This window comes from Siphateles boraxobius, unplaced genomic scaffold (genome assembly GCF_051911475.1).
Source record: "Siphateles boraxobius isolate OS27281-9 unplaced genomic scaffold, OSU_SipBor_1 30, whole genome shotgun sequence".
Lineage (NCBI taxonomy): Eukaryota > Metazoa > Chordata > Actinopteri > Cypriniformes > Leuciscidae > Siphateles > Siphateles boraxobius.
In genome coordinates, this window is record NW_027508920.1 from 9,760,263 (window position 1) to 9,785,869 (window position 25,607).

At 45.6% G+C, this 25,607-nt stretch overlaps 1 protein-coding gene across 1 annotated transcript in view; it reads right to left on the minus strand.

The window, feature by feature from the left end:
• The window catches only part of spon1a (spondin 1a), a 509,033-nt gene that overhangs the window by 479,091 nt on the left and 4,335 nt on the right, over positions 1-25,607 (minus strand). Inside the window, exon 2 of the mRNA XM_077248223.1 lies at positions 20,203-20,309. Within this exon, the coding sequence (XP_077104338.1) occupies positions 20,203-20,309 (107 nt within the window). The remainder of the gene's footprint in view (positions 1-20,202; positions 20,310-25,607) is intronic.

Genomic DNA, 25,607 nt, shown 5'->3' on the forward strand with positions numbered 1-25,607 from the left:
GGAGGAGAAATGCTCTTTTTGTGAGAATGTAAAAATTTTACTTGGTTCGCTATAACAGTGAGAATGGGTTTGGCTGCGCAAACTGATGGGGCGGGCCGACAACAAACACATCATCTACAGTGCCCTGAGCAGAAAGGGGGGCTGGAAGACTGGTACACGTTGAGAGTGATCTGGCCTCATCGGGAATTAAACCTTTCCTCCTTAGCGGGATTTAGCTATAAGTGGCGCTCCAGCACTTCTAGGCTGGCCATAGTGCGGCCGATGGCTTGGGCAGTGGCTTTGGCAGCACGCTGGGCCAAATCCGGGGCACTGCACAGCTCTTTGAACATCACAAGGTCAGGTCCAGGTTTGTCCATGTTGTGGAGAAGTATGACCTGATAAACTTGAAGCGCCGCCATTGTATGCAGCTTTGATGAATGCGTGGGCATTGCCCGGCAAGCGATGAGCTCAGAGGCACTGTGTTTTAAAACAAACGCAGGCAATAACATGTACATGTCTTGTAAAGTGAAATACGCTCTATGAGTCTCGCCTGATAGACACAGGGGAGAAGCCTCATACTGAGCTGCAGTGCTGTCAGCACAGTTCTCGCTCTCACAGTGCGAGCAGCACTGGGGAATCCCCTTGCTTCAGGGAGAGTGAGACACGTGGGATATGGACAGGCATGAACTCACTTAGTCCCGTCAGCTCAGCCCTAACACGCCACTGTTTAATTCGTCTCAGGCTTTGAGAGGGGGAAAATTGTGAAGAACGAGGGGAGGGGCCACTTCTTTAGAGAAAGCGGTCCGCGAGTGCAGTGCAGCGAAACTCACGCTCCAGCAGTGGGAGGGTTCGTCTTCAATGAACACGGCTTGGCATGGCCCCGGCAAGCGCAGCGTTCAGAAGTGCGGAATTTTGAAACAAACGCCGGTGAAAATATGCTCTATTAGTCTCCCCTGATAGTCGGAGGGGAGAAGCGTCATTCTCAGCTGCAGAGCTTCAGCGCCATTCTCGTACTCGTGCTGGTCTCAGTAACTGTAGCCTCAGCGTGGGCGTGGCCGGGCAGGAGTGAATGGGTGCCCTGCATGAGCCGCATGAGCAGGCGTGACATTTACAAAAACATTGCAGGAAATATGTTAATAAATTCGCTCTTTTAGTCGTTGCTGAATGGTCACAGGGGAAATTGCTGAATCAGCTTGCTTGCTAAAACGTCGTTGTTCTGCTGCAAGGCTTGTTTCCACAGCGAGAAGAGGCAAGAAGAGGAGGGCCTCAGTCTTCTTCGGAGCAGCGAAATGATCTTGACGAGATCTACATTTCTACATGGCATTATATGCAGCAAACCTGCCTCATTTGACAGGTTGTAATGTCATTTGTCAGTGCAATTGCACAGATTTGAAACAATCAGGCTTCAGGATTCGGAGAAAACAGGAGTTTTCCCCATAAGTGTCAGCAAAACTGATAAAATGCGAGTGAACCGCATCGAAAGGGAACCCAGCTACTGACTGCTTACTATATTACACAAGAATGTAAGTTCCCTTTCGAGGGAACTCGGACTGCGTCGAATGACACTTTGGGGGGGAACGCCCCTCAGCTTAGCGTCTCTGAAGCATGAATGAAACTAAGCCAATCTCTGATTGGTGTTGCGTCATGACGTAATGAGTGACGGCATACAAGCGGAAGCTATAAAGGACGCCGGCACACATGAGATGTCAGCTTTTTGTTCTTCAGCAAAGCGCTCTCTGTTTGACTTGTGTGTCTTATTTGGTGTTGTCTGTCACAAAGCATTACAACTATATATATATATATATATATATACATATTATGGCGAGCCCAAGTTTCACTCGGTGTGTGCATCCCTGCCCTCGTTATATCACGGGTGGGGACACACATCGTTTATGTAGGCCTACACATTGTTTGGCAGTGCAGCACGCGCTGGTAGCTCTCAAGGGGGCTGCTTGCGAGGATTGGGAAAAACTTCCAATCCGTGTGCTGCGCTCCCGCCTGTCAATTAAAAAAAAAAAAAAAAGGAGGAGGGTGGTCAGGCTCGCGAGCCCCGTAGTGTGGGACCCGCGTCTGCTGAGGCGGCGCGGCAACGCTCTTCATGGGGCTCGCAAATGGGTCTGTTGCAATATAGAATCTATAGTGGCTCGGATTTTCGCGTTTGCCGAGGCAGCGCATTGATTACGGGTCTACTCTGCAATAAGATTCTGTGACTTGGATCTCGCCTTTGTCGAGGCAGCGCGTAGATTAAATGTCTACATTGCAATACAGAATAGTTGCACGGATCTCGCGTTTGCCGAGGCAACACGTAGATTATGGGTCTACTTTGCAATAAAGATTCTGTGTGTGTGTGAGGCATGAACACTCAGCTCCTGAGGGTGCTGGCTGTGTTCATTGAGAAATATCTCGACGCGTATATACGTGCGCTGTTCGGATGTTTCAGCCTCGCACCTGTTGACTTTCTTCTTGGGTTGGAAGCCAAATATATTGTGAACGACTCGAATCTCGCGTTGCCGAGGCAGCGTGTGGATTACGAGACCGTATAGCCTAACACAAAACAGTATTGTCTGGTAATCATGGCTGCATTTAATTTTAAGAAATTAAAATGATGAAATATTTCTGACTTTTGAATATCGGAAGTTAGATATTTTAATTCAGCCTACCATTCAGACCGTGTTTCACTTATACAGTGTTTATGGCTACATTTATTTCTGAGGAATTAAAATAATAATCAGCGAACACAGGCTTGCGGTCATGCAGTGTTCCTTCTGCACATCAAAAATCGTTTTTCGATTCTTCCCTGCCGGTCCTCCGCTTCAGTGTATCGAAAACGAGACAAAAATAACAGGGCTATCCCCCCCGTGGAGGGACGAGCGAGAATTGCTCTTCCGCGGAGCCCTCAGAAAATTGATGTTTGTATCCAGCATCAAGTACCAATCTGGACACATCGGTTTTCAGCGAATGCACACTGCAGTGTCCGCCCCAATGGCTTGCGGCCAGGCAGTGCTCATGTTCACCCATCGGAAACTGTTTTCGATTATTCTCTGCCGTTCCTCCGCTTCAGGGTGTCGAGAACGAAACCGAAAGAGCCTCCCCTCAGGGGAGCCCTCGGGAAGTCGATGTCTGTATCCCGGCGTTAAGTGCGCTTCGGGACACAACGGTTTCCAGCGAACACACGTTGATCTGTCTGCCCCACAGGCTTGCGGCCAGGCAGCAATCGCGTCCGCCCATCGACAATCGTTTTCGGTCAAACCCTGCCGGAGATCTGCTTCAGGGGGTCGAGAACGAATCCCGATTGGTACCCGAAGCCAGCCTCGAGAGCCTGGTTCCTTTGGTAAAATATTTCGATGCATGGAAAAATCTCACGAATATTTCGCCTTGGGCCCTACGCACCATTCAAAAGGGGTACAGGCTGCAGTTCGGTTTACGCCCACCAAGGTTCAACGGGGTGGTCTGGACTGCAGTCGACCCAGTGCAGGGTCGGGGATTGGAACAGGAAGTAAACTCCCTGCTGGTAAAGGAGGCTATAGAACGTATTCCTCCACCGGACAGGGAGTCCGGGTTTTACAGCCGCTACTTTATAGTTCCCAAAAATGATGGGGGGTTGCGTCCAATAATAGATCTCAGACACTTGAATCTTTCTCTGAGGAGATTCAGGTTCAAGATGCTCACTATTCCCACAATCGTGAGTCAAATTCAATCCGAGGATTAGTTTGTCACGATAGATCTAAAGGACGCATACTTCCACATATCCATCCTTCCATCTCACAGGAAGTTCCTGAGTTTCACTTTCGGGGGCGAAGCGTACCAATATCGGGTTCTTCCGTTCGGCCTAGCTCTCTCCCCACGCACATTGGCCAAATGTATGGATGCAGCTCTAGCACCGATGAGGCTCCAGGGCATCAGGGTGCTCAATTATATCGACGACTGGCTGATTCTGGCCCAGTCACAAGAGCTGGCGGTTCGGCATCGAGATGTCGTCCTCGCCCACATTCAAAGCCTGTGGTTGAGACTCAACACGAAAAAGAGCGTGTTGACACCAGCCCAGAGAACCACGTTCCTGGGAGTGGTGTGGGACTCGGTCACGATGCGGGCACAATTGTCTCCTGCACGAATCGAGTCCATTCTGGCCACAATGTCCAGGATACAGCTAGGCCAAGCCATTACTGTGAAACATTTTCAAAGAGTGTTGGGGTTCATGGCAGCAGCGTCAGACATTATTCCATTTGGCCTGCTGCACATGAGGGCCCTCCAGTGGTGGTTGAAAACCAAGGGTTCTCCCCGAGGGGGAACCCGTTCCGCATGATCAGGGTTACGTGCAGATGCCTGAAAAAGCTTGGTTTCTGTCCCAAGGTCCAGTGTTGGGCGCGTCATGTCGCCGGAAGACCGTTTCGACAGACGCCTCCCTCACGGGCTGGGGCGCGGTCATGAACGGCCGCTTTACGACAGGCCTATGGCAGGCCCATCATCCCTACTGGCACATAAACTGCCTGAAGATGTTGGCTGTGCTCCGAGCTCTGAGGAGCTTCCTGCCGGACCTCAAAGGTCATCATGTCCTTGTGAGGTCAGACAATATGTCGGTTGTGGCCTATATAAACCATCAGGGGGGTCTGAGGTCTCGCCCTCTATACAGACTGGTGCATCAGATCCTCCTGTGGTCCCAGGGGAAGCTGTTATCTCTAAGAGCAACATACATCCCAGGGAGTCAAAATCAGGAAGCAGACATCCTGTCGAGACAGGGGCTGAGGCCCGGGGAATGCAGACTCCACCCCGAGGTGGTGGAGTCAATATCTCAGAGGTTTGGACCAGTGGAAGTGGACCTATTCGCGTCACGAGAGACGACCCACTGTCCACTATGGTTTTCCCTCACTCATCCAGCCCCGCTGGGGTTGGATGCCATGGTGCAGACGTGGCCGAGGCTGCGTCTGTATGCATTTCCCCCGATCGCTCTGCTCCCGGGAGTTTTAGAGAGGGTCCGTCGCGACGGGATCAGTCTACTGCTGGTAGCCCCGTTGTGGCCGGCCCGAATATGGTTCTCAGACATTGTATCGCTCCTAGACGGCCCTCCGTGGGAGATTCCCCTCAGGAGGGACCTGCTGACACAGGCAGAGGGCTCAATATTTCACCCTCGGCCCGAGCTATGGAAGCTGTGGGTCTGGCCCCTGAGGGGGCACAGCACCTAGAGGCCGGCCTATCAGCTGGAGTAGTGGAGACCATACTCAGCTCTAGAGCTCCCTCCATGAGGAAATTGTACGGCTTAAAGTGGAATGTCTTTACCAATTGGTGTAGAGGGCGTGAGGTGCATCCAGTTAACTGCCCAGTGGCTTCAGTTCTGGAGTTCCTCCAAGATCGCTTTTCAGCTGGTCTTACCCCGTCCACACTCAAGGTGTACGTGGCTGCCATTGGGGCTTTCCACGCTCCTCTGGGTGATGGGCCTCTGGGGAAACAGCAGTTGGTCGTACGTTTCCTCCGTGGGGCTTGGAGGATGAGACCTGCGGCTCGTTCCAGGTTTCCCACATGGGACCTGGCAGTGGTTCTCGAAGGGCTGGCCGATTGTTGGCCATTACTTCTCTGAGGAGGGTAGGAGATCTCCAGGCGCTCTCTATATCTAACGGGTGCCTGGAGTTTGCTCCAGGTGACATTAAAGCCATCCTACATCCTAGGCCGGGCTATTTGCCTAAGGTGCCATCTAATGCGGCACGGCCTACGGTTCTGCAGGCTTTTCATCATCCACCTCACGTGACGGCGGATGAGGAGAGACTTCATCTGCTCTGCCCTGTCAGAGCTCTAAAAATTTACATTCAGAGGTCCTCTTCATGGCGGAAGTCAGACCAGTTGCTGGTGTGTTTTGGGTCGCCCAAGAAGGGTCTTCCCCCCTCCAAACAGACCATCAGCAACTGGATAGTCCATGCTATTTCCTTGGCCTACCAGGGGCGCAATCTGCCTTCACCTTTGGCCGTGAGGGCTCATTCAACCAGAGGCATGGCGTCCTCTAGAGCCCTCCTCTAGGGGGCCCCAATCCAAGAGGTCTTCGATGCAGCAGGATGGGCCACCCCCCACACCTTTATTAGGTTTTGACAGTCTGGACATCCCGTCTACGCCTGGCACTCTTGTGCTCTCGTCCTAAGTGTGCCTGTGAGCAGCTTCACACTAGGACAGGCAGGGCGCGTTGTGGCATAGTAGGTACTCGTTCCCCCAAAGTGTCATTCGACGCAGTCCGAGTTCCCTCGAAAGGGAACGTCCTCGGGTTACGACTGTAACCCTTGTTCCCTGAGAAAGGGAACGAGGACTGCGTCCTTTCGCCACACCTTCGCCTGCCTGGGAGCGACTTGCTTCATCACAGAAGCTGACATCTCATGTGTGCCGGCGTCCTTTATAGCTTCTGCTTGTATGCCGTCACTCATTACGTCATGACGCAACACCAATCAGAGATTGGCTTAGTTTCATTCATGCTTCAGAGACGGTACGCTGAAGGGCGTTCCCCCCAAAGTGTCATTCGATGCAGTCCTCGTTCCCTTTCTCAGGGAACAAGGGTTACAGTCGTAACCCGAGGACGTTTTGTCTAGCTAAATGCTATTGTGACTGAAATCTGTATCTAAATAACTCAGTGTTAAAGTAGATAGAGTTTCCTGGAAAAAGTAAATGGTTGATTGCTAAGATTGTAACTCCTATTTCATTACAATGGCAATGTCACATTTAGTTAGTTTCAATTTAATTGCCTGTGTTTTCTTTATGTTAATAAATAAATTAATATTTGAGTCTACTTTTCCCACCTTCTTCTTTCCTGGGATTAAATGTGACAGGCAGGTAATTTGCCAGTTTAGCAGACATCACCAACATTCCATATCATATATATTTATGGAATAACAAATGCATGTCTTACAGATTTTATTTATGTGATGTCTCACACAATGAAAGAATGTTTAAAATAATTTCACTGAGAAAAAAAAAAAATTATTTAGTTATTTCACAAATTGTAGACAATTGTACTTAAACGTTTAAGTAAATTTGTAATGCCTAAATTTCCTGATGTGTGGGCAAAAGACAAATATAAATAATATGTTTATTTGAAACCATATGTAATATCTGGCAAAGATGCCTTAAGCTGGGATAGAGTTAAAAGATGGTAGATAAAGTTAGACGTTCATGAGAGTGCAGTGTACCAGTCCCTCTCTCATTCAATGTCTCTCTCTCATTCAATGTCAGCTAAAAGCTGTTACCTGAGTCGGTGTCATAAGTGATAAGCTATTTGTAGTGACATCTTTGATTAGGTTATTTTAGGACCAGTAACTTCTTTGTCTGATCTTAGTCCCCACCATGAAACGGGGGCGGCCTACGAACTCCTGTGCGAGTATTGAAGCTGACTTCTGCTGATGAAACTGCAAACTATCTTCAGTAAATATTTTCTTTAATTTTTTATAATTCTGACTCTGGGTCTTCATTCTTCATATCTGGTTCTGGGTCTTTAACTGTACACCCCTTACAGAGCCATGAAGCATGTTTCTGTTTAAACTCTCCAAATCTGCTGTCATGTCATTTCTCCAAAGTACCACAAAGAGCAAAAATCTACAAAGCAATTAATTTTTCTCACTTTTGTCATTCAGTCACTGCAATGGGATTCAGGTATTCAGAAGTAATATGTTCACAATGCCTTCATCATATTTGAATTTGAATACGGCCAAGAAGCATATCACTGACTGAATGCTTCCTGTGTTTCCTCGACAGTCTCCCCTCACAGAGCCATACCATACATCATCCATTCAAAGAAATCCAAGGCTGGCACTAATTAACTATGGCACAAAATCAATTTCAAGAGCAAATAAAAGCCCCAAAAAAGAGAAAGGGTGTCTGCCAGCTCCTGGGAATAATAAGAAACGAAATAATAAATGCGACTGGCCTCTGGGTTGGTTCTGGAGGTTAATGGGGAGGTCGTTACTTGTGGTCATGAATCTTCAGGGTTTCTGAAGGAACTCTCTTCAGTATACCCTTACAAAAGCATTGACTGTGTTATTAGTTGCTTTTACCATGGTACACTGAAATATACCATTCTATTGAAAAATTACCGAATTAATGTACCATGATTAATGTACCATGCAATGCAAATTTTATCAAGATATTACCAAAAAAAAAAAAAAACAGTATCGTATTGCCATGGTACCAGTGTTCCACATAACATAACCCTTTTTAGTACATGTTTGTTTTTAATTTTCTGTGTAAAGTAACCCAACAGTAGCCAAAAGCCAAATTCAGTTAACATTTAAGCCTCTTGTCTCAAAAAAGATCCCACTTCATGAAACTTTTCAACAGCACGTATGACCCCCAGCATTAATACCAGTCTCTCCAAGATACTATGATAAACGCATCAGAGGGGAGAAAGGTCTTTTTTAACTTAATATAAAGCAATGTTTTAACCAAATTAAATGTATGCATTGAAAACTAAAACTTTTTTTTACTGTTTAATGTAATTTTTTTGTATTATTTCTCTTTATTCATTTTCATAATAATTTCATAATGTATTTTGTGAAGTCAGAGTATGTTGTACATGTGTGCTGATCAGAGATATGGGATGAGCAATTTTTTGCATACACGTATGTGTGCAATGTAACGTTCACTTAGCAGAGATGTTCCAGTAATGATGATACTACAACTGTCAGAGGGATGTATACACAGAGGGATAATGGATTGTACCATGTGTAAGCATGATTTTTAAACATAAGTAACATATTTTGCTACCTTACAAGGAAGTTGTAAATCGCTCAGTAATGTTTATAAGCTCAATCTTACTGTACCACCTCAGAGAAAAATAAAGGCATGACGAGGTGAGAGGAAGGAGAAACATAAAAAGGCATGATGGGGTGAGAGGAAGGAGAAACTGAGGCATGATGGGGTGAGAGAATAGAGATATTGTCAAGGTTTGTAAATCCTAGGTCTCCTCCTTGACACGTGCGTTGTTGTGTATATGTGTGAGTGCGGATGTGTGTGTGGGCGTGCCGACTCGTTACCATGATATAGCAATAAGCTGCAATAATCACTTCTCTCCACCAGCTGCAACTCATTCCATCTCCCTTCAAATACTCACCACTTTCTCATTTCCTTTGTCAGATCGTTGTTAGTTGGTGTCCGGTGTCGTTAATCCCTATACGTTCCAGTCTCATACCTTCTTTGTTCCTGTCGTGTTCCTGTGGATGTTTCTGGATTCGTCGTGTTTGTTCAGCACTCCTCGTCACTTCCCACACCCGTTTCATCTGACCATCGGAGTCCCTGCGCCGTTAGCCTGTCTAACCTTGACTGTCCTTACAATACTTCAATTATAAATAAACTGAGTTAACTTGCACTTGCTTCCGAATCTTATTCGTTACAGATATGGGGAACAGATAAATCTGGAATGAAGACCTCCTCACCTGTAGCCTTCTTCTTCTATGGCTGTTTCTCTCTGTCTGATACATGTATATTAAATAATAAATAAAATAATTTCTTAAAATAATAAGATAAAATAATAAACAATCTCTTGGCAAATATCTGGTGTAGCTTCCGTGATTCAACAATAATGGGGAAAAGCATGATTTTCAAATCTACATGCATCATTTTTCAAATAATTACACTTAATCAATGAATTCAATTAGAATAATACGACACAATAGGGCTCTTACCAATCAAATGAAATCCGTTCTGTCAGGACCACTATCGTCAAATACGATTAACAATTAGCATACAGTTCTGTTCTGGGCAAGAATTCCCTGCGCATTTATGCAGCCTAGCATGGATAAGAGCAGGGAGAGCAGCATTAACCCCCTTAGGGTAAACAGAACAGAACCAAAATGAATGTATTGCAGATATCATTCATTCATTTTTATGTTTTTAGAATTTTTAGAGTTTTTTTAGAATTTTACTCTGATTCAGGGGTAATCAGAATTCCATCCTCCCCACCACAACCAGGATGGTCCTGTCCATAACTCCCGGGGGGGTCTGCTGCGCCCCTGCCTTCATCTTCAGGCAGGAAATGCAGTCTTAATGAGTGAGTAATTTGAATCATTCATTCAAAGATTTGTTCGTTCACCACGTATGCTGCTCAGAGGCGCAAAACAGTCCTGTGGCTTTGTTTGGAACAACTTTTGTAGGCGAAATGGCAATATTGAGTCTAAATTGTAAGTCACTTAATATTAACTTCTTGTGTATTGACCTGTTGTATAAAATCAAAATCACTTTTATAATCATGCTGATATTTAGAGGAAAAAACGGCACTCTTCATGTGATATTGATTAACTATATTAAATTATATAAATTAAAAGACACAGTGGTATTTTTGCCCCTTGTGAATATTGGGGGCATTTTAAATGCATTTTAATAGACTAAATCACATAGTGTATGCGTGCACTCTCTAGATGTGTTTTTGTAAACTGAGGGACATACTCAATGCCAGATTGCACATTGTTAAAACAACAATCACAATTTAATTGTATACAATATATATATATATATATATATATATATATATATATATAGCACACCCCTAGAGGGAGGAGCAGTGAGGGGGTCTCCTCAAGATGCAGACATTTCCTTCAGCCCTCCAAGGCTCACATCCATTTGTGAGTGTTGCCTAGGAAGGCATGTTTTAGCCAGAGTGATTACACCAAAAAGCTGTCATTGCTGACCCTATTTTAGTTAATTACATAGAAGATTGAGGCTAGATAAATTATTTTTATGACAACAGGACAAGGTAGTCATAAGGACCAGCATCAGTATTGCTCATTCCTAAGGCTAGGTATTCGGACAAACCTCCAGTCTCAGGCACAGCACACTCACAGACCACCCATAGCATACTGTACAAAAAGCGTACAAACAAACCACAGCAGGGTTCGGGAGAAACCGAACTTAGACCACCTCCTTCAGGTAGTCTCGGGTTTGGTACCCCAGTGCGCACCCGGGTCCACATGACAGCGTTCCCATTAGCGATTTTTCATGCGAACTGTGCCCCGTTCTGAACTAAACTGCCAGTGTGAAAGCCCCCTTAGAGTCTGACAGGAGCTGTCAATTAATCCGTCACTGCGGGTCTCAGGTGCACGCCTATGATTTTTCATATCTTTTTAGTATGACATGAAATAACTCGGGAAGGAAATACTGTAGGGAGTCCCTCTACATGTGTGCTGAATCTGGATCAAATTTTGTGGTGACTGCATAAAGTTATCAAAAGTTACAGCATTTGGCAAGCTTGGACGGTTCCGGGAACATTGGAGAACACATTGCATCCCGGAAAGATGAGATACATGTTTTTGGCCAAGTATGCATCAATTTGTGAGGAATATCTTGTGGTCAATGCTATGGATTATGTTTTGATAAATAACGATGTTCCATTTTTCACAATCTATGTATGTTTCATTAGGATACGAGCGAAAAGGCCACGACAAAGCTACCTTGCCTGGCTACATGCATCTGTTGGATTTTTGTGTTAGAACTCCATGAGGAATATCTTTAGTTTGGAGTAATGGATAATGTTGAGTTTAGACTCATTTTATTAGTGAGCATCTGTTGTAAATAATGGTGTGCCTTTTTCTACAATCGGAGCATGTTTCATGAAGTCACGAGCGAAAATTTGTCATATTCAGCATCCATATATGATTTACATTTGGGTCTTGAGGGGCTTCATGTACAAAAATTCACTCAGGTTTAGTAAACAATTATGCGAGTTGTATTCTACTCACTGAGACCTTTTCAAATGACATGACACACGACTATCTGAGCTGTATTATATATTTGACATATTGCAGTACGTAGTACAAAAAAGTATTTTGTATATTATGAAAACTTTTTTTTCTAGTTAGTCGTTAAAACTCCGATCACATCTTCCTTTTTCAAGAATGACTTAAGTGACGTTCTCTTAACTCCAAGTCATCCAGAGTAGTGGCCAAAGCCGATTCGAAAGACCTCTGTTCGCCAGCAGCATCTTCTTTGTTTTCAAGTAACAGGGTCAAGATCAAACGAAACATGATTATGTATTTCTGTTCAGCTAGCGACATAAGGCATCAAACACACAGCAAACGCTAATACTATTTCATAAACCGTCTACTTTATGTATTACAGTTCTGTCTAATAATGTATTAGACAGGACTGTTAAACAGACTGTAAACTAATTAAGACTGAGTATCTTAGGCCGTCCTGTGGCACTATAGGATTTCGCCACAGATTAGTGTAGACAAAAATAACTACAGGCTTTGGACGGATGCTTAGGATTGCGCCGGGAAGCACTCTGAGGACATAGTAGCATGGCAACAGAGCGTTCAACCGGGGGGACCCCAGTGTACCCATGGGCAGCGGCCCCTGAGGGGAGGAAAGGCGGATGAGACCAACGAGCGGACCCGTGATCTCATCATGCACGTCCGGGAGGAAAGATATCGGGGTTTGCCGTGGACGCGGGTCGGCGGCCTCACCCAAAAACCAATCGTCCCGGGAAAGCATGGCCGTCATCTCCGGATCAGACTCAGGCACAGCCGTATGCACACCAGAGGGAGGCTGTGACGAGTCGTCATTTCCAGAAGAATCAAGCCCACCTAATGATGCTGCTACATACACAGCATCATCCTCTGTAGCTTCAAATGAAAACACACGGGCCACCCGAGGGTAGACTCGTGGAATCATCAGTTCGCTAGCGGGCACCGTCATTAAAGAGGGGGGCTGGGGTCGCGGACACAGAGTCGGCGCCTTGTTCCAGACCAACACCCTCAGGTCACCCTGGCCACCAGCCGAAGATCGGGGGGTGGATGAGGGGACTCTCACTCTTGCGAGTTCACCGAGTCTCGACCTATATACGACGCGATTATTCACCAGAGAGAACATGAGTCATCCACGAGCGCTGTTCAAGCATAGGGCGTCGTCCACGAGACACGTCTATGCGTTGAAGTGGAACCTCTTCGTCAGCTGGTTCTCTTCTCACCGAGAAGACCCCCGGAGATGCTCGATCAGCGTTGTGCTTTCCTTCCTTCAACAGGGGCTGGAGCGAAGGCGTTCACCTCCACCCTGAAGGTCTATGTTGCCGCTCTTGCCGCACACCATGACCTTATCGAAGATAAGTCGGTGGGGAAGCACGACCTGGTCATCAGGTTCCTGAGAGGAGCGAGGAGACTAAATCCGCCTCGCCCTCCTCTCGTTCCCTCTTGGGACCTCTCAGTGGTTCTAACTGCCCTGAAGAGTGCTCCATTTGAGCCCCTGCAATCAGTCGAGCTTAAATTCCTGTCTATGAAGACAGCGCTCCTGGTTGCACTGGCCTCCATCAAGAGGGTAGGGGACCTGCATGCATTCTCTGTTGACTAAGCGTGCCTGGAATTCAGGCCGGCTTACTCTCACGTGATCCTGAGACCCCGGCCTGGATATGTGCCCAAGGTTCCTACCACTCCCTTCCGGGACCAGGTGGTGAACCTGCAAGCGCTGCCCCTGGAGGAGGCAGACCCAGCCTTGGCACTGCTCTGTCCAGTACGCGCTCTCCGCGCCTATGTAGACAGAACGTAGTGTTTCAGGACCTCAGACCAGCTCTTTGTCTGTTATGGTGGGAAGCTGAAGGGAAAGGCTCTCTCCAAGCAAAGGTTGTCTCACTGGATAGTGGACGCCATTGCTTTGGCTTACCAGCAGCAAGGTTGACCGTGCCCTCTTGGTGTGACTGCCCACTCCACCCGGAGTGTGGCGTCCTCTTGGGCTCTAGCGCATGGGGCCTCGCTAGCAGACATCTGCAGAGCTGCAGGCTGGGCGACACCTAACACATTCGCCAGATTCTACAATCTCCGAGTGGAGCCAGTGTCCTCTCATGTACTCGCTTCAACCAGCTAGTACTGGACCCGCTCAGGTGTCTGCGCTTGCTCGCCATTCCACTCCACGGACTGGATACGTGCGATTTCTCCTCAGGTGAGCTTCTCCGAAAGCCCTGAGTTCCTCCGGCACTCCTGACGTCGGCGCCAGTGTCTATTGCCTGCGCGTCGGCTAGGTGCCTCCCGTGTGCATGGTCCCTCCTCTGAGCGACCCCCACATGTGTATTTCCACTGTAAGCCTCTCTGAGCATGTGTCTTTCCCTTGGCAAGCCACCTTGCCACCCCTGGGGTTGAAATATTCCACCTGCGGCTGGATACCCCAGTGTTCTCCATATGTTTCCTTCGGGTCATATGTGTATTCTCTAAGCCCCCCCCCCCCCCCCCCCCCCCCCTCTGGGTTGGCATTAATTGCATACTTCCCCTAGCTTGGGATATGCTTCCCAGTGTACCTTGGTATTCCTGTGATAAATGGAGTCCTTCCTCCAGTCTACGACAGGGATCTCGATTTACGCTGGGCACTGGAAGACAGCTGAGAAGGTGGCGTGATTAGACTGGTAACCCCATTCGTCGTCATCCGACGTAACTCGGAGTGACAACGAAAGGGAACGTCTTTGGTTACGTATGTAACCCTCGTTCCCTGAGTAGGGAACGGAGACGTTACGTCTTCCTGCCACTTTCAGCTGTACCGCGGGGATCGCCTGAGCTCAGTCTTGGCTCCTCAGCGAAGAAACATATCTGCATGTTGCCGGCGTGAAAAAATCCTTTTATACCCACGAGGTAAGGCGGAGATACGCTATGCAAATTCCGCAGACCCATGGCATTTCTTTGCCATTGGCTCGTTTTGTAATACTCGAAGTCGATAGGTGTTCTAAGCGAAACCCCATTCGTCGTCATCCGACGTAACGTCTCCGTTCCCTACTCAGGGAACGAGGGTTACATACGTAACCAAAGACGTTTCTTTTTTTTCCTTTTTAAATTCCATTTTATATAGTTAGTTGGTATTTTCCCTAGTCATAGTTTTGCCAGTATTTATTTTGCTTTTGTTTCTGGTTGTTATCTCTTGTTGTCTTGTCTCAAGTCTTGTCTTGTGTGATGGTTCATACCCTGTCCTGTATCCTGTTCCACCCTGGTTGCAGACTCTCCTGGCCTGCAACTTGCCTGGTGCTACATCAAGTCTCATCACCAACTGTCAAGCCTCTGGTTCCCTGAGCTGCTGCCTTGTTTCCATCATAGGCTGTCACATCTTTGCCGTCTCTACCCCGACCAGCCAATTATCCTATTGTGTACCCTGCCCTACTGTTTGGCCTGTCACTACTCCATTATCTTCTTGTGCCTTGTCTACTGTCCTGTCAATATATTTTCTACACTCATCTCTGCATTTGGGCTCTATCTCGTTCAGAAACTATTCGACTCCACCAGACACCCTCTGCCTTTTGACTCTACCAGCTTCCATCCTCCCAGCTTTCACTCCACTGACAAGGTATGAAACATGGCTAGCTATCTGATGTAGCAAACGAGTATGATAAGCTTGTTGTGAGAGTAAAAGACGGGGACATGGTTTATTTACTTTATAGACATCGGATATTGACGTCAATCTAACGTTGGGTTCTGATGTCAACCCAACTTTCATTTCCAACCAAAATCTAACGTCTGTCCGACATCGGATGTTGACGTCAGTAGTCAGTATGACATTGGGTTCTGACGTCAACCCAGCTTTCGGCACCGACACCTAGAGTTTCGGTTTGAACCGAAATTTGAACGAAGCATGCTGCAAAATATTACTTAAAAAAAGCCTGAACTAAATCTAGACAATTGAAAAATTAAATGCAAACATCCCAAGGTTTTAGATTGGTCTTGCAATAACATCTTGTTTGCATATTACAATGCGAAAGTGCAAGGCTGATGCTATGTAGTGGATTCACACATACATGAGGGTCGAGAGGCACTTTCATTTCGATTGAAAGGACGCAAAAAAATATGAAACCGCAAAGCACACTCCCAGAATCTGTATGGTGCGTTTTCACTAGCCTAGCGTGGAGCAGAGCGAGCATTTTCAGTTCATATAGAAGTTTAGCTTCACGCACACGTGCAAGCTTAAAGCTCAACTAATTAAAATCAACTAAATAAAGCTCAATTAATTGAAAACACTCGCTCTGCTCCGTGCCAGTGGACACGCTACGCTACGGAAATATGGGCGGTGAAATTAAACGTGCGTGCTCACGCAGTAGTGTGAATCTGGCAGTAGATCGAACGTCCACAAAAAAAAAAAAAAAACGTAATGATAATAATGAAAATAATAAGATTTCAACAAAACATTCAGTGTATTTAGAACATTCTGATGAAAGGGTATTTATAGGCCTAGGCCTATGAATGAATCGCTTGTTTTAAAAGAGAAAAAAATATTTGTGTGGTGCCCCCCTGGACGTGGTGTCTGCCCCCAACTGCCCATATGGTTAATTCGTATATGTGGATGTGGCGCGACGCGAGCGACAAATCTCAGACAGTAAACTGATGTCTCGTTCTGCTTTGTAACGGGCTCTTTGCCGCGTCCAGCATAAACATCTTTTAAGCAAAAACGGCTGCGTTAGGTGTAGACACAGTGTTAGCCCATTCTGCCAATAACGCTATGTTACAACATCAAGCAATATTCCAATAATTTATATAATTATAACACTTCATATAGGGCCATTTTGCATAATGAGTACTTTCACATTTATTACTTTTTTACTTGCTGGTAAAGAAAGAAAAAGGAAAGTAAAAAGTCATTAGTGAAGATTATGCTACCGTATTTAGATAACAATATACAGGTCCTAAAAATTAGCATATTGTGATAAAGTTCATTATTTTCCATAATGTAATGATAAAAATTAAACTTTCATATATTTTAGATTCATTGCACACCAACTGAAATATTTCAGGTCTTTTATTGTTTTAATACTGATGATTTAGGCATACAGCTCATGAAAACCCAAAATTCCTGTCTCAAAAAATTAGCATATCATGAAAAGGGTCTCTAAACAAGCTATTAACCTAATCATCTGAATCAACTAATTAACTCTAAACACCTGCAAAAGATTCTTGAGGCTTTTAAAAACTCCCAGCCTGTTTCATTACTCAAAACCGCAATCATGGGTAAGACTGCCGACCTGACTGCTGTCCAGAAGGCCATCATTGACACCCTCAAGCAAGAGGGTAAGACAGAAAGAAATTTCTGAACAAATAGGCTGTTCCCAGAGTGCTGTATCAAGGCACCTCAGTGGGAAGTCTGTGGGAAGGAAAAAGTGTGGCAAAAAACGCTGCACAACGAGAAGAGGTGACCAGACCCTGAGGAAGATTGTGGAGAAGGACCGATTCCAGACCTTGGGGGACCTGCGGAAGCAGTGGACTGAGTCTGGAGTATAAACATCCAGAGCCACCGTGCACAGGCGTGTGCAGGAAATGGGCTACAGGTGCCGCATTCCCCAGGTCAAGCCACTTTTGAACCAGAAACAGCGGCAGAAGCGCCTGACCTGGGCTACAGAGAAGCAGCACTGGACTGTTGCTCAGTTTTGCATGTCATTCGGAAATCAAGGTGCCAGAGTCTGGAGGAAGACTCGGGAGAAGGAAATGCCAAAATGCCTGAAGTCCAGTGTCAAGTACCTACAGTCAGTGATGGTCTGGGGTGCCATGTCAACTGCTGGTGTTGGTCCACTGTGTTTTATCAAGGGCATGGTCAATGCAGCTAGCTATCAGGAGATTTTGGAGCACTTCATGCTTCCATCTGCTGAAAAGCTTTATGGAGATGAAGATTTCATTTTTCAGCACGACCTGGCACCTGCTCACAGTGCCCAAACCACTGGTAAATGGTTTACTGACCATGGTATTACTGTGCTCAATTGGCCTGCCAACTCTCCTGACCTGAACCCCATAGAGAATCTGTGGGATATTGTGAAGAGAAAGTTGAGAGACGCAAGACCCAACACTCTGGATGAGCTTAAGGCTGCTATCGAAGCATCCTGGGCCTCCATAACACCTCAGCAGTGCCACAGGCTGATTGCCTCCATGCCACGCCGCATTGAAGCAGTCATTTCTGCAAAAGGATTCCCGACCAAGTATTGACTATTGAGTGCATAACTGAACATAATTATTTGAAGGTTGACATTTTTTTTTGTATTAAAAACACTTCTTTTATTGGTCGGATGAAATATGCTAATTTTTTGAGACAGGAATTTTGGGTTTTCATGAGCTGTATGCCAAAATCATCAGTATTTAAACAATAAAAGACCTGAAATATTTCAGTTGGTGTGCAATGAATCTAAAATATATGAAAGTTTAATTTTTATCATTACATTATGGAAAATAATGAACTTTATCACAATATGCTAATTTTTTGAGAAGGACCTGTAGAATAGAACATGCAATGCAAAATAGTTTGGTTCCAGCTCAAATGTATCATTCTCATTCTATAGTTCACCCTGCCTCCATTACATCTTTGTCACATAATTATAAGTGTTTGATCTCCACATTTGAGTGATCATTGCAAAAAATGTGTTTATGCATATATATTCTGTTTATGTATACTGTATTTTATGTACAGTAACAGTCAAAATTTTGGACACACGAATGGGAAAGTGTGTCAACTTTTGACTGGTACTGTACTAATATAAACATAAATAATATTGGCCGATATATCGGTATCAGGCTTTTTTCTCCCTAAAATCGGTATCTGCATCTGCCCCAAAAATCCATATCAGTCGGGCTCTAGTTATGTTCTATCACCTGTTTGAGGATTAAACCTTGTTTATTTTTTGAATATACTTCGTCTGTCTTCATCCTCGTTCTTGTGACACATATCATGAAAAGCTTGTAAAGAGAGAAATATACTGTTCATGTCAACTGCCACATATTCAATGTAACTCTATGGTATTTTGGCCCAAATACATTTGACATTAGATGTCAATCTAGAATCTAACAAATTCAGACAAATGTCAACATGGATAGGTTGTGTGACATGTCCTCATCCTCAAAATAACAGAAGTATGCAGGGTTATAAAAAATACTGCCCAGATTAAAATGAGTTTATTTTCAACAAGGATAAAAATGATTTAGGTCAGGCACACTCTTTCAAAAGCATAAAATGATCAAAATCTTTCATATTGCTGGTCCAACATAGTTCTTAATAAATTCCAATTGATTTAACAGACATTTTTGATTACTTTTTAATGCTGAACAATTTTGGCATGGTGTTGTATTGAGTTCATCACAATTGTAACTGTAAATGTAAATCTCTAATCTGGTACCTGAAACAAAACCATTTAAGAACCACAGTTCTACGTACATCCCACTAGAAAGACAAGAAATCTCTTCTGTGCAAGAGCAGGTTTGAGCAGACCATTTCAGCAGGGAGCTGAGATTTATGGTTTATGTGACATTTAATGGGCCTTTTTTGTTCCGTTTCCACTCTCTGCCATAGCATGAGAGCTCGTGCGGAGAGGCAGCATATGGTGTTGATGTAAGAGCTTTGCCAGGTGTGGCTGAATCTGAGCTTGGCTCCAGCACACAAAAGGGAGTACAGTTGATCCCACAGCCAGGCAATCAGGTCTGCCTTAATACAAACTAAACCATCGGCTTTATATTTGTGGAATCTTCTCTAATTCATTGTCCCAGAAGGACTATAAGGTGCATATAAGAACATAAGAATATTCATGAGATCCTGTCTAATGCAACTGTGAAATCTATAAGGATTTCTACTTAATTAGTGCTCTTTGGACATCAAGTAGAGGCCCAACATAATACAATTAAATACAATTTTCCTTTAGAGGGTTAGTTCACCAAAACATAAAAATTCTGTCTTCATTTACTCAACCTCATGTCATTACAAACCCATGACTTTTGTTTATCTTGAAAAAAGAAGATATTTTTAATTAAACCTAAGATATTTCTGTCCCTTCATTGAAGTCCATGCAAATTTGACTCTTCAAAAAGTTTACAAACACATTGTAAATGTAATCCATATAAATTGAACAGTTTAATTAAAGTCTTCTGAAGAGATACGATCACTTTATATTATGAAAATAATTATTTTAAGCTTTTATTCACATACATTAGTCAATGCACATATATTGAGCTAATTAAATAAGGTAAATGAAGCTAAATCATATTTGCTTGACAATTGATTCATATGGATTATATTTACAATGTCTTTACAAACTTTTGGTTGCATGGAGGGTTTCAATGGAGGGACATAAATTTGTCAGGTTTCTTTTTAAAAGTATTTTTGAAGATGAAGAAAAGTCTTATGGGTTAGGATTAGGAAAGACATGAGGGTGAGTAATTAATGATAGCATTTTTCTTTTTGGATAAAATATCCCTTTAAATTAAACAAAATTGAATTACCAAATGGGCCATATATTGTATTAAATGCTATATATGTGAAACATGTGATGCATCTCACCTGGAAATTTCCAGCATAATCCTCCTCATGGTCACCATTGTGCCCTTCCTTCAGAGTGATAAGAGTAAAGCCTCTGAAGTATGCAGGGTTGGTTGCATACAGGGTTACTGTAAATTAATCATAATTATTATTCAACATGACCTTTCTGGCTGATTTCACAGATGATCAAAATCAATAAAACACTTACAATTATATCAGGTATCTGATACAGAATTGTTAGCATTTCACAACAAGTGTGTTTGCCCATACAATCTTTAGCTATTGAGGTTAAAATTTGTTGACTTGTTCGCAGCTGATATGTTCAAGAAAGCTCTTTCAACTTGAGCTCTAGTGTGAAGGGATGCTAAAACAGCTGATGCCAGAGCAAGGTTTGTGCTGCGTATATGCTCTGGCAGTTCATTGAAAGATTAGATGGGTTCTCTCCTCCCGAACTTCACTTCTTTTGTAGTAAAAATAACGTCTCAGGTTACTATTGTAACCATAGTTCCCTGAGAACAGGGAACTCAACGATGCGTCCATCGACGCCATGGGAACGCCCCCAGCGTGACTGCGTCTGAAGCATCTATGTCAACTAGTCCAATGGAAAGAATGAGCGTCACAGGCGGGTGACGTCATGACCAGGATATGATAAAAGCACATCCGGTGCAAACCGGCATTAGCTTCGAAAATTGCCGAAGCAAGCCGATCACAGGGATGCAGGAAGTATGGCAGGGTGACGCATCGTCTCGTTCCCTGTTCTCAGGGAACTATGGTTACAATAGTAACCTGAGACGTTCCCTTACGAAGGGAACTCAACGATGCGTCCATCGACGCCATGGGAACGAGAATACCCAAAGCGCCAGACTTTCAAATGCCTGAGTGTCAGCCTGTTGTCACACTGCACCAAGCACCTGGGATCCTGGGGCAGCATCCAGGTCCAAGCTGTAAAACCTCATGAATGTGAGCGGTGAGGACCAGCCCGCCGCATCACAAACGTCTTGGAGAGAACTCCAGATAATACGCTTAGAAGCCATACTCCTAGTGGAATGAGCCCTGACCACCAAATGGTTGGCCAGAAGACTCACAAGCAAGAAGAATAGTCTCGACTATCTATATGCTCAATAGGTTGGATTTTCTCGACAGAGAAGTCCGATGAACATAAGTGTCCAGTGCTCGCACTGGCACAAGAGGTTCAGCTTTTCCTGGTCCGAAAAATGGGGGAGGACAGAAACCTGCAGCACAATAGGCCTCGGAATAATGGTAGGCACCTTTGGACCATATCCATGTTTCGGGTAAGATTGCCTTGGCCATCCCGGTGCACTCAAGGCAGGTGGGGACCGAAAGGGCCTGAAGGTCTGACTCTTATAGGGACGAAATAGCTCGCAGAAAATAGTCTTAAAAGAAAGGAACTTCTCTGAGACCAAATCTAAGGGCTCGAAGGGAGCCCCAGATAGGCCTTCTAGAACTATTGCAAGGTCCCAAGCCAGCACCTTAGTGCAAGTTGCATGCCTCAGCCTCAAAGTGCCACGAAGGAAACGAGTGATCAGGGGGTCTCGACCCAAAAATGTACTACCCACCAGGGCGTGGAAAGCCGCAATGGCCGCCACACATATTATACCTTAAGCGTGGAAGGACATAGACCTGATACAAAGCGTTCTTGCAGAAACTCGAATACTGTGTTTACTGAACAGTTAACCGGATCCCACTGACGCTGGTAACACCAAGAAGTGAAAAACTCTCGAAATAGTGAATATAGTTTCCTCGTAGCGGGAGCTCTGGAGCTTAGAATGGTCTAAACAACCTCGGTTGAGAGACCACTCTCTATGAGTTGGGACCCCTCAGAGGCCAAACCCACAGTTCCCAAATCCCCTGCCGGGGGTGCAATATTGCATCCCCTGCCTGAGACAGAAGGTCTCTCCTGATCGGGACCTCCAAGGGAGGTCCGTCGAGGAGAAAAATTAGGTCCGCAAACCAAATTCAGCTCGGCCAGGGTGGTGCTACTAAATAGGCTTATTCCATCCTGGCGGATTCACTCCAGAACTCCTGGGAGCAGAGCAACGGAGGGAAATGCGTACAGACGTAGCCTCGGCCACGTCTGCACCATAGCATCCAGCCCCGAGGGGACTGGTTGAGTGAGGGATAACCAGAGTGGACAGTGCGTCGTATGCTGAGACGAGAACAAATCCACTTCTGCCTGGCCGTAAAACTCCCATATTTGCTCCACCGCCTCGGGGTGGAGTCCCCTGGCCTCAGCCCCTGCCTCGACAGGGTGTCTGCTCCAATATTCTGGCCCCCCCCGGAATATACACTGCCCTCAGACAGCGTAATTTCTTGAGGGACCAAAATAAGAGGCCACCAACGTGTTGTCTGTGGGACAAGAACCAGAGTTTCCTCCATATAACCAAGGCGCGGGGATACTGCCGCGTGATCTTGATCGTAAGGAGTGGGTTTCCCCTCAGGGAGAACCCTCTGGTCCTGAGCCACCTCTGTAAAGGTCTCACGTACAGCAGGTCAAAGGGTATCACATTGGACGCTGCTGCCCTGAGGCCTAACAGTCACTGTTCCAGAACAACACATGATGGCCCCTCAGGTCTGGGAGGAGATGTCTCAACGCATTGAAGACGACCATCATCTCTAGGCAATTCATGTGCCAAGAGAGATGATGACTCCTCCACAAGCCCTGAGCTGAGCGGCCTTCCAATACCGCTCCCCAGCCGGTGAGGGAAGCATCTGTCGAGATCACAACTCGATTGCAAAGAGCTCCCAACACCGGACCCTGGGTTAAGAACCAGTGTTTCCTCCATATAACCAAGGTGCGGAGACACCGCCGCGTGATCTTGATCATACGAAGTGGGTTTCCCCTCGGGGAGAACCCTCTGGTCCTGAGCCACCACTGTAAAGGTCTCATGTACAGCAGGCCAAAAGTTATCCCGTTGAACGCTGCTGTCACAAGACCCAACAGTCTCTCTGACTGTTTTACAGTGCGTGACTGGCCTAGCCTCAGCTCTTTTGTGGCTGTTAGGATAGCAGCTACACGAACGGGCGACAGAGTGGCCCGCATCGTCACTGAATCCCATACCACACCAAGGAAAGTGGTTCTCTGTACTGGAGAAAGCACACTCTTCTTGGCATTGAGCCTCAACCCCAACATCTGCATAGGAGCGAGAACGACACCTCGGTGCCGAACCGCTAACTGTTCTGATTCCGCTAGAATCAGCCAGTCATCTATGCAATTCAGAATGCATATGCACTGCAGCCTGGCGGGGCCAGAGCTGCGACTACACGCTTCGTGAATGTGCGGGGTGATAGAGCTAGACCGAAAGGAAGTGCCTGATACTGGTGTTCTTTGCCCCAAAGAAAACCTCAGGAACCTCCTGTGCTGAGGGAGGATGGAGATATGGAAGTATGCGTCTTTTAGATCTATCGTGACAAACCAGTCCTCGGATCTGATTTGAGTCACGATCTGTTTGAGTGTCAGCATTTTGGACTTGAGTTCCAGCACCAAACACTCCAACAGACGAAGATCTAGTATGTGACGCAGCTCTCCATCCTTTTTTGGAACAATGAGATAACGACTGTAAAGACCCGACGCAATGTCGGGTGAGTACACCTGCTCTATAGCTTTCTTTGCTAACAGGGCCTTTACCTCTTGCTCCATTACCAGAGCCTGCTCGGAATGCACTAACGTGAGCAACACCCCGTTGTAGCCTGGAGGACGAGAACCAAATCTGCCTCTTAATACTAACTGCAGGACCCATAGAGATATATTTGGCAGTAGCTTCCGCGCTGCCAGAAAATCTACCAAGGGAACCAGCCCCTCGAGGCTGGCCTCTGGTGTAATAAAGACAGCCAGTTCGGGGACCTGAAGCATACTGGCAGGAACCACCCGAACTGACTGTTTTCGAACCCCCCTCAGAGGGCGCATTCCGACGCAATGTCGAGTTGACGCTGCGCCAGAAGCTCGCTGGAGACCGCTGCGCCCCGAAGCACCAAGGGTGGCGGGGTTGGCAGAACGGTCCCCTGAGGGCACCGAGATGGAAAGGGCACCGTATAATGAGGTGTACACCATTCCACCCCGGTTGGGGCTGCCCTCACCGGTCTGACGCCGGTGGCGCCAGACCTTTTCTTTTGAGCCGCAGCCTTCTCAGCGTGAAGAACGGTCCTCAGATCCGGCTTCTGCTTTGAAGGCTTTGGCTGCTGTGTTGTGTATGAGAAACTAGACGGCTGGAGCTGCTCACGCCCAGCAGCCCCAGGGGGTTGGACATAGCGAGGGAGAGATTATCTTGTATCTTTCTCTATGATTCCCATCAAATTGAGCCAGAGGTGTCTCTCAGTGACCACAAGGGCTGCCATCCCTGAGAGATAAATCTGTGGCCCGACGGAGTTCTCAAACCCCATCGGGCCAAACTCCCTCACTTCTGTCCAAATACCGCAGCAGGTCAGCCTGATATGCTTGTAGCACTGCTATGGTGTGCAAGCAGGCCCATGCTAGACCCACTGCCATATATGCTTTTCCCACTAGATTAAAAAATAGTTTTCTTTAATGGTTTAGTGAGAGAAGCCGACGCCTTCAGGTACGATACTGAACCGGGAGACAGATAGCTCGCAAGCGTCTGTTCTACCCGGGGTATTGCCCCATAGCCATACCCTCTTAACCCCCAAATATCTGAATATACATGAATGTGGGGGCTAAAAGACAAGAGGAGTAAGGCTTTTTCCATGATCTAGACAGCTCGCTGTGCAGATCGGGAAAAATGGAAGGCCCCGTGATGGAGGTGGAAAAATAGAGGGAAGGAAACTCTGTTTTAGGACGAGTGCCCCCTTATTTCTGCTGGCCATAAATATTTAATTTATCTACAGCCTTAGTAAACACTTCCACCAGCTTATTATTTTTTATATATATTTTTTATATATATTCACTTTATTTTATATATAATATATAAACTATCATATATATATATATACAGGTCCTTCTCAAAAAATTAGCATATTGTGATAAAGTTCATTATTTTCCATAATGTAATGATAAAAATTAAACTTTCATATATTTTAGATTCATTGCACACCAACTGAAATATTTCAGGTCTTTTATTGTTTTAATACTGATGATTTTGGCATACAGCTCATGAAAACCCAAAATTCCTGTCTCAAAAAATTTGCATATTTCATCCGACCAATAAAAGAAGTGTTTTTAATACAAAAAAATAAGTCAAACTTCAAATAATTATGTTCAGTTATGCACTCAATAGTCAATACTTGGTCGGGAATCCTTTTGCAGAAATGACTGCTTCAATGCGGCGTGGCATGGAGGCAATCAGCCTGTGGCACTGCTGAGGTGTTATGGAGGCCCAGGATGCTTCGATAGCGACTTTAAGCTCATCCAGAGTGTTGGGTCTTGCATCTCTCAACTTTCTCTTCTCAATATC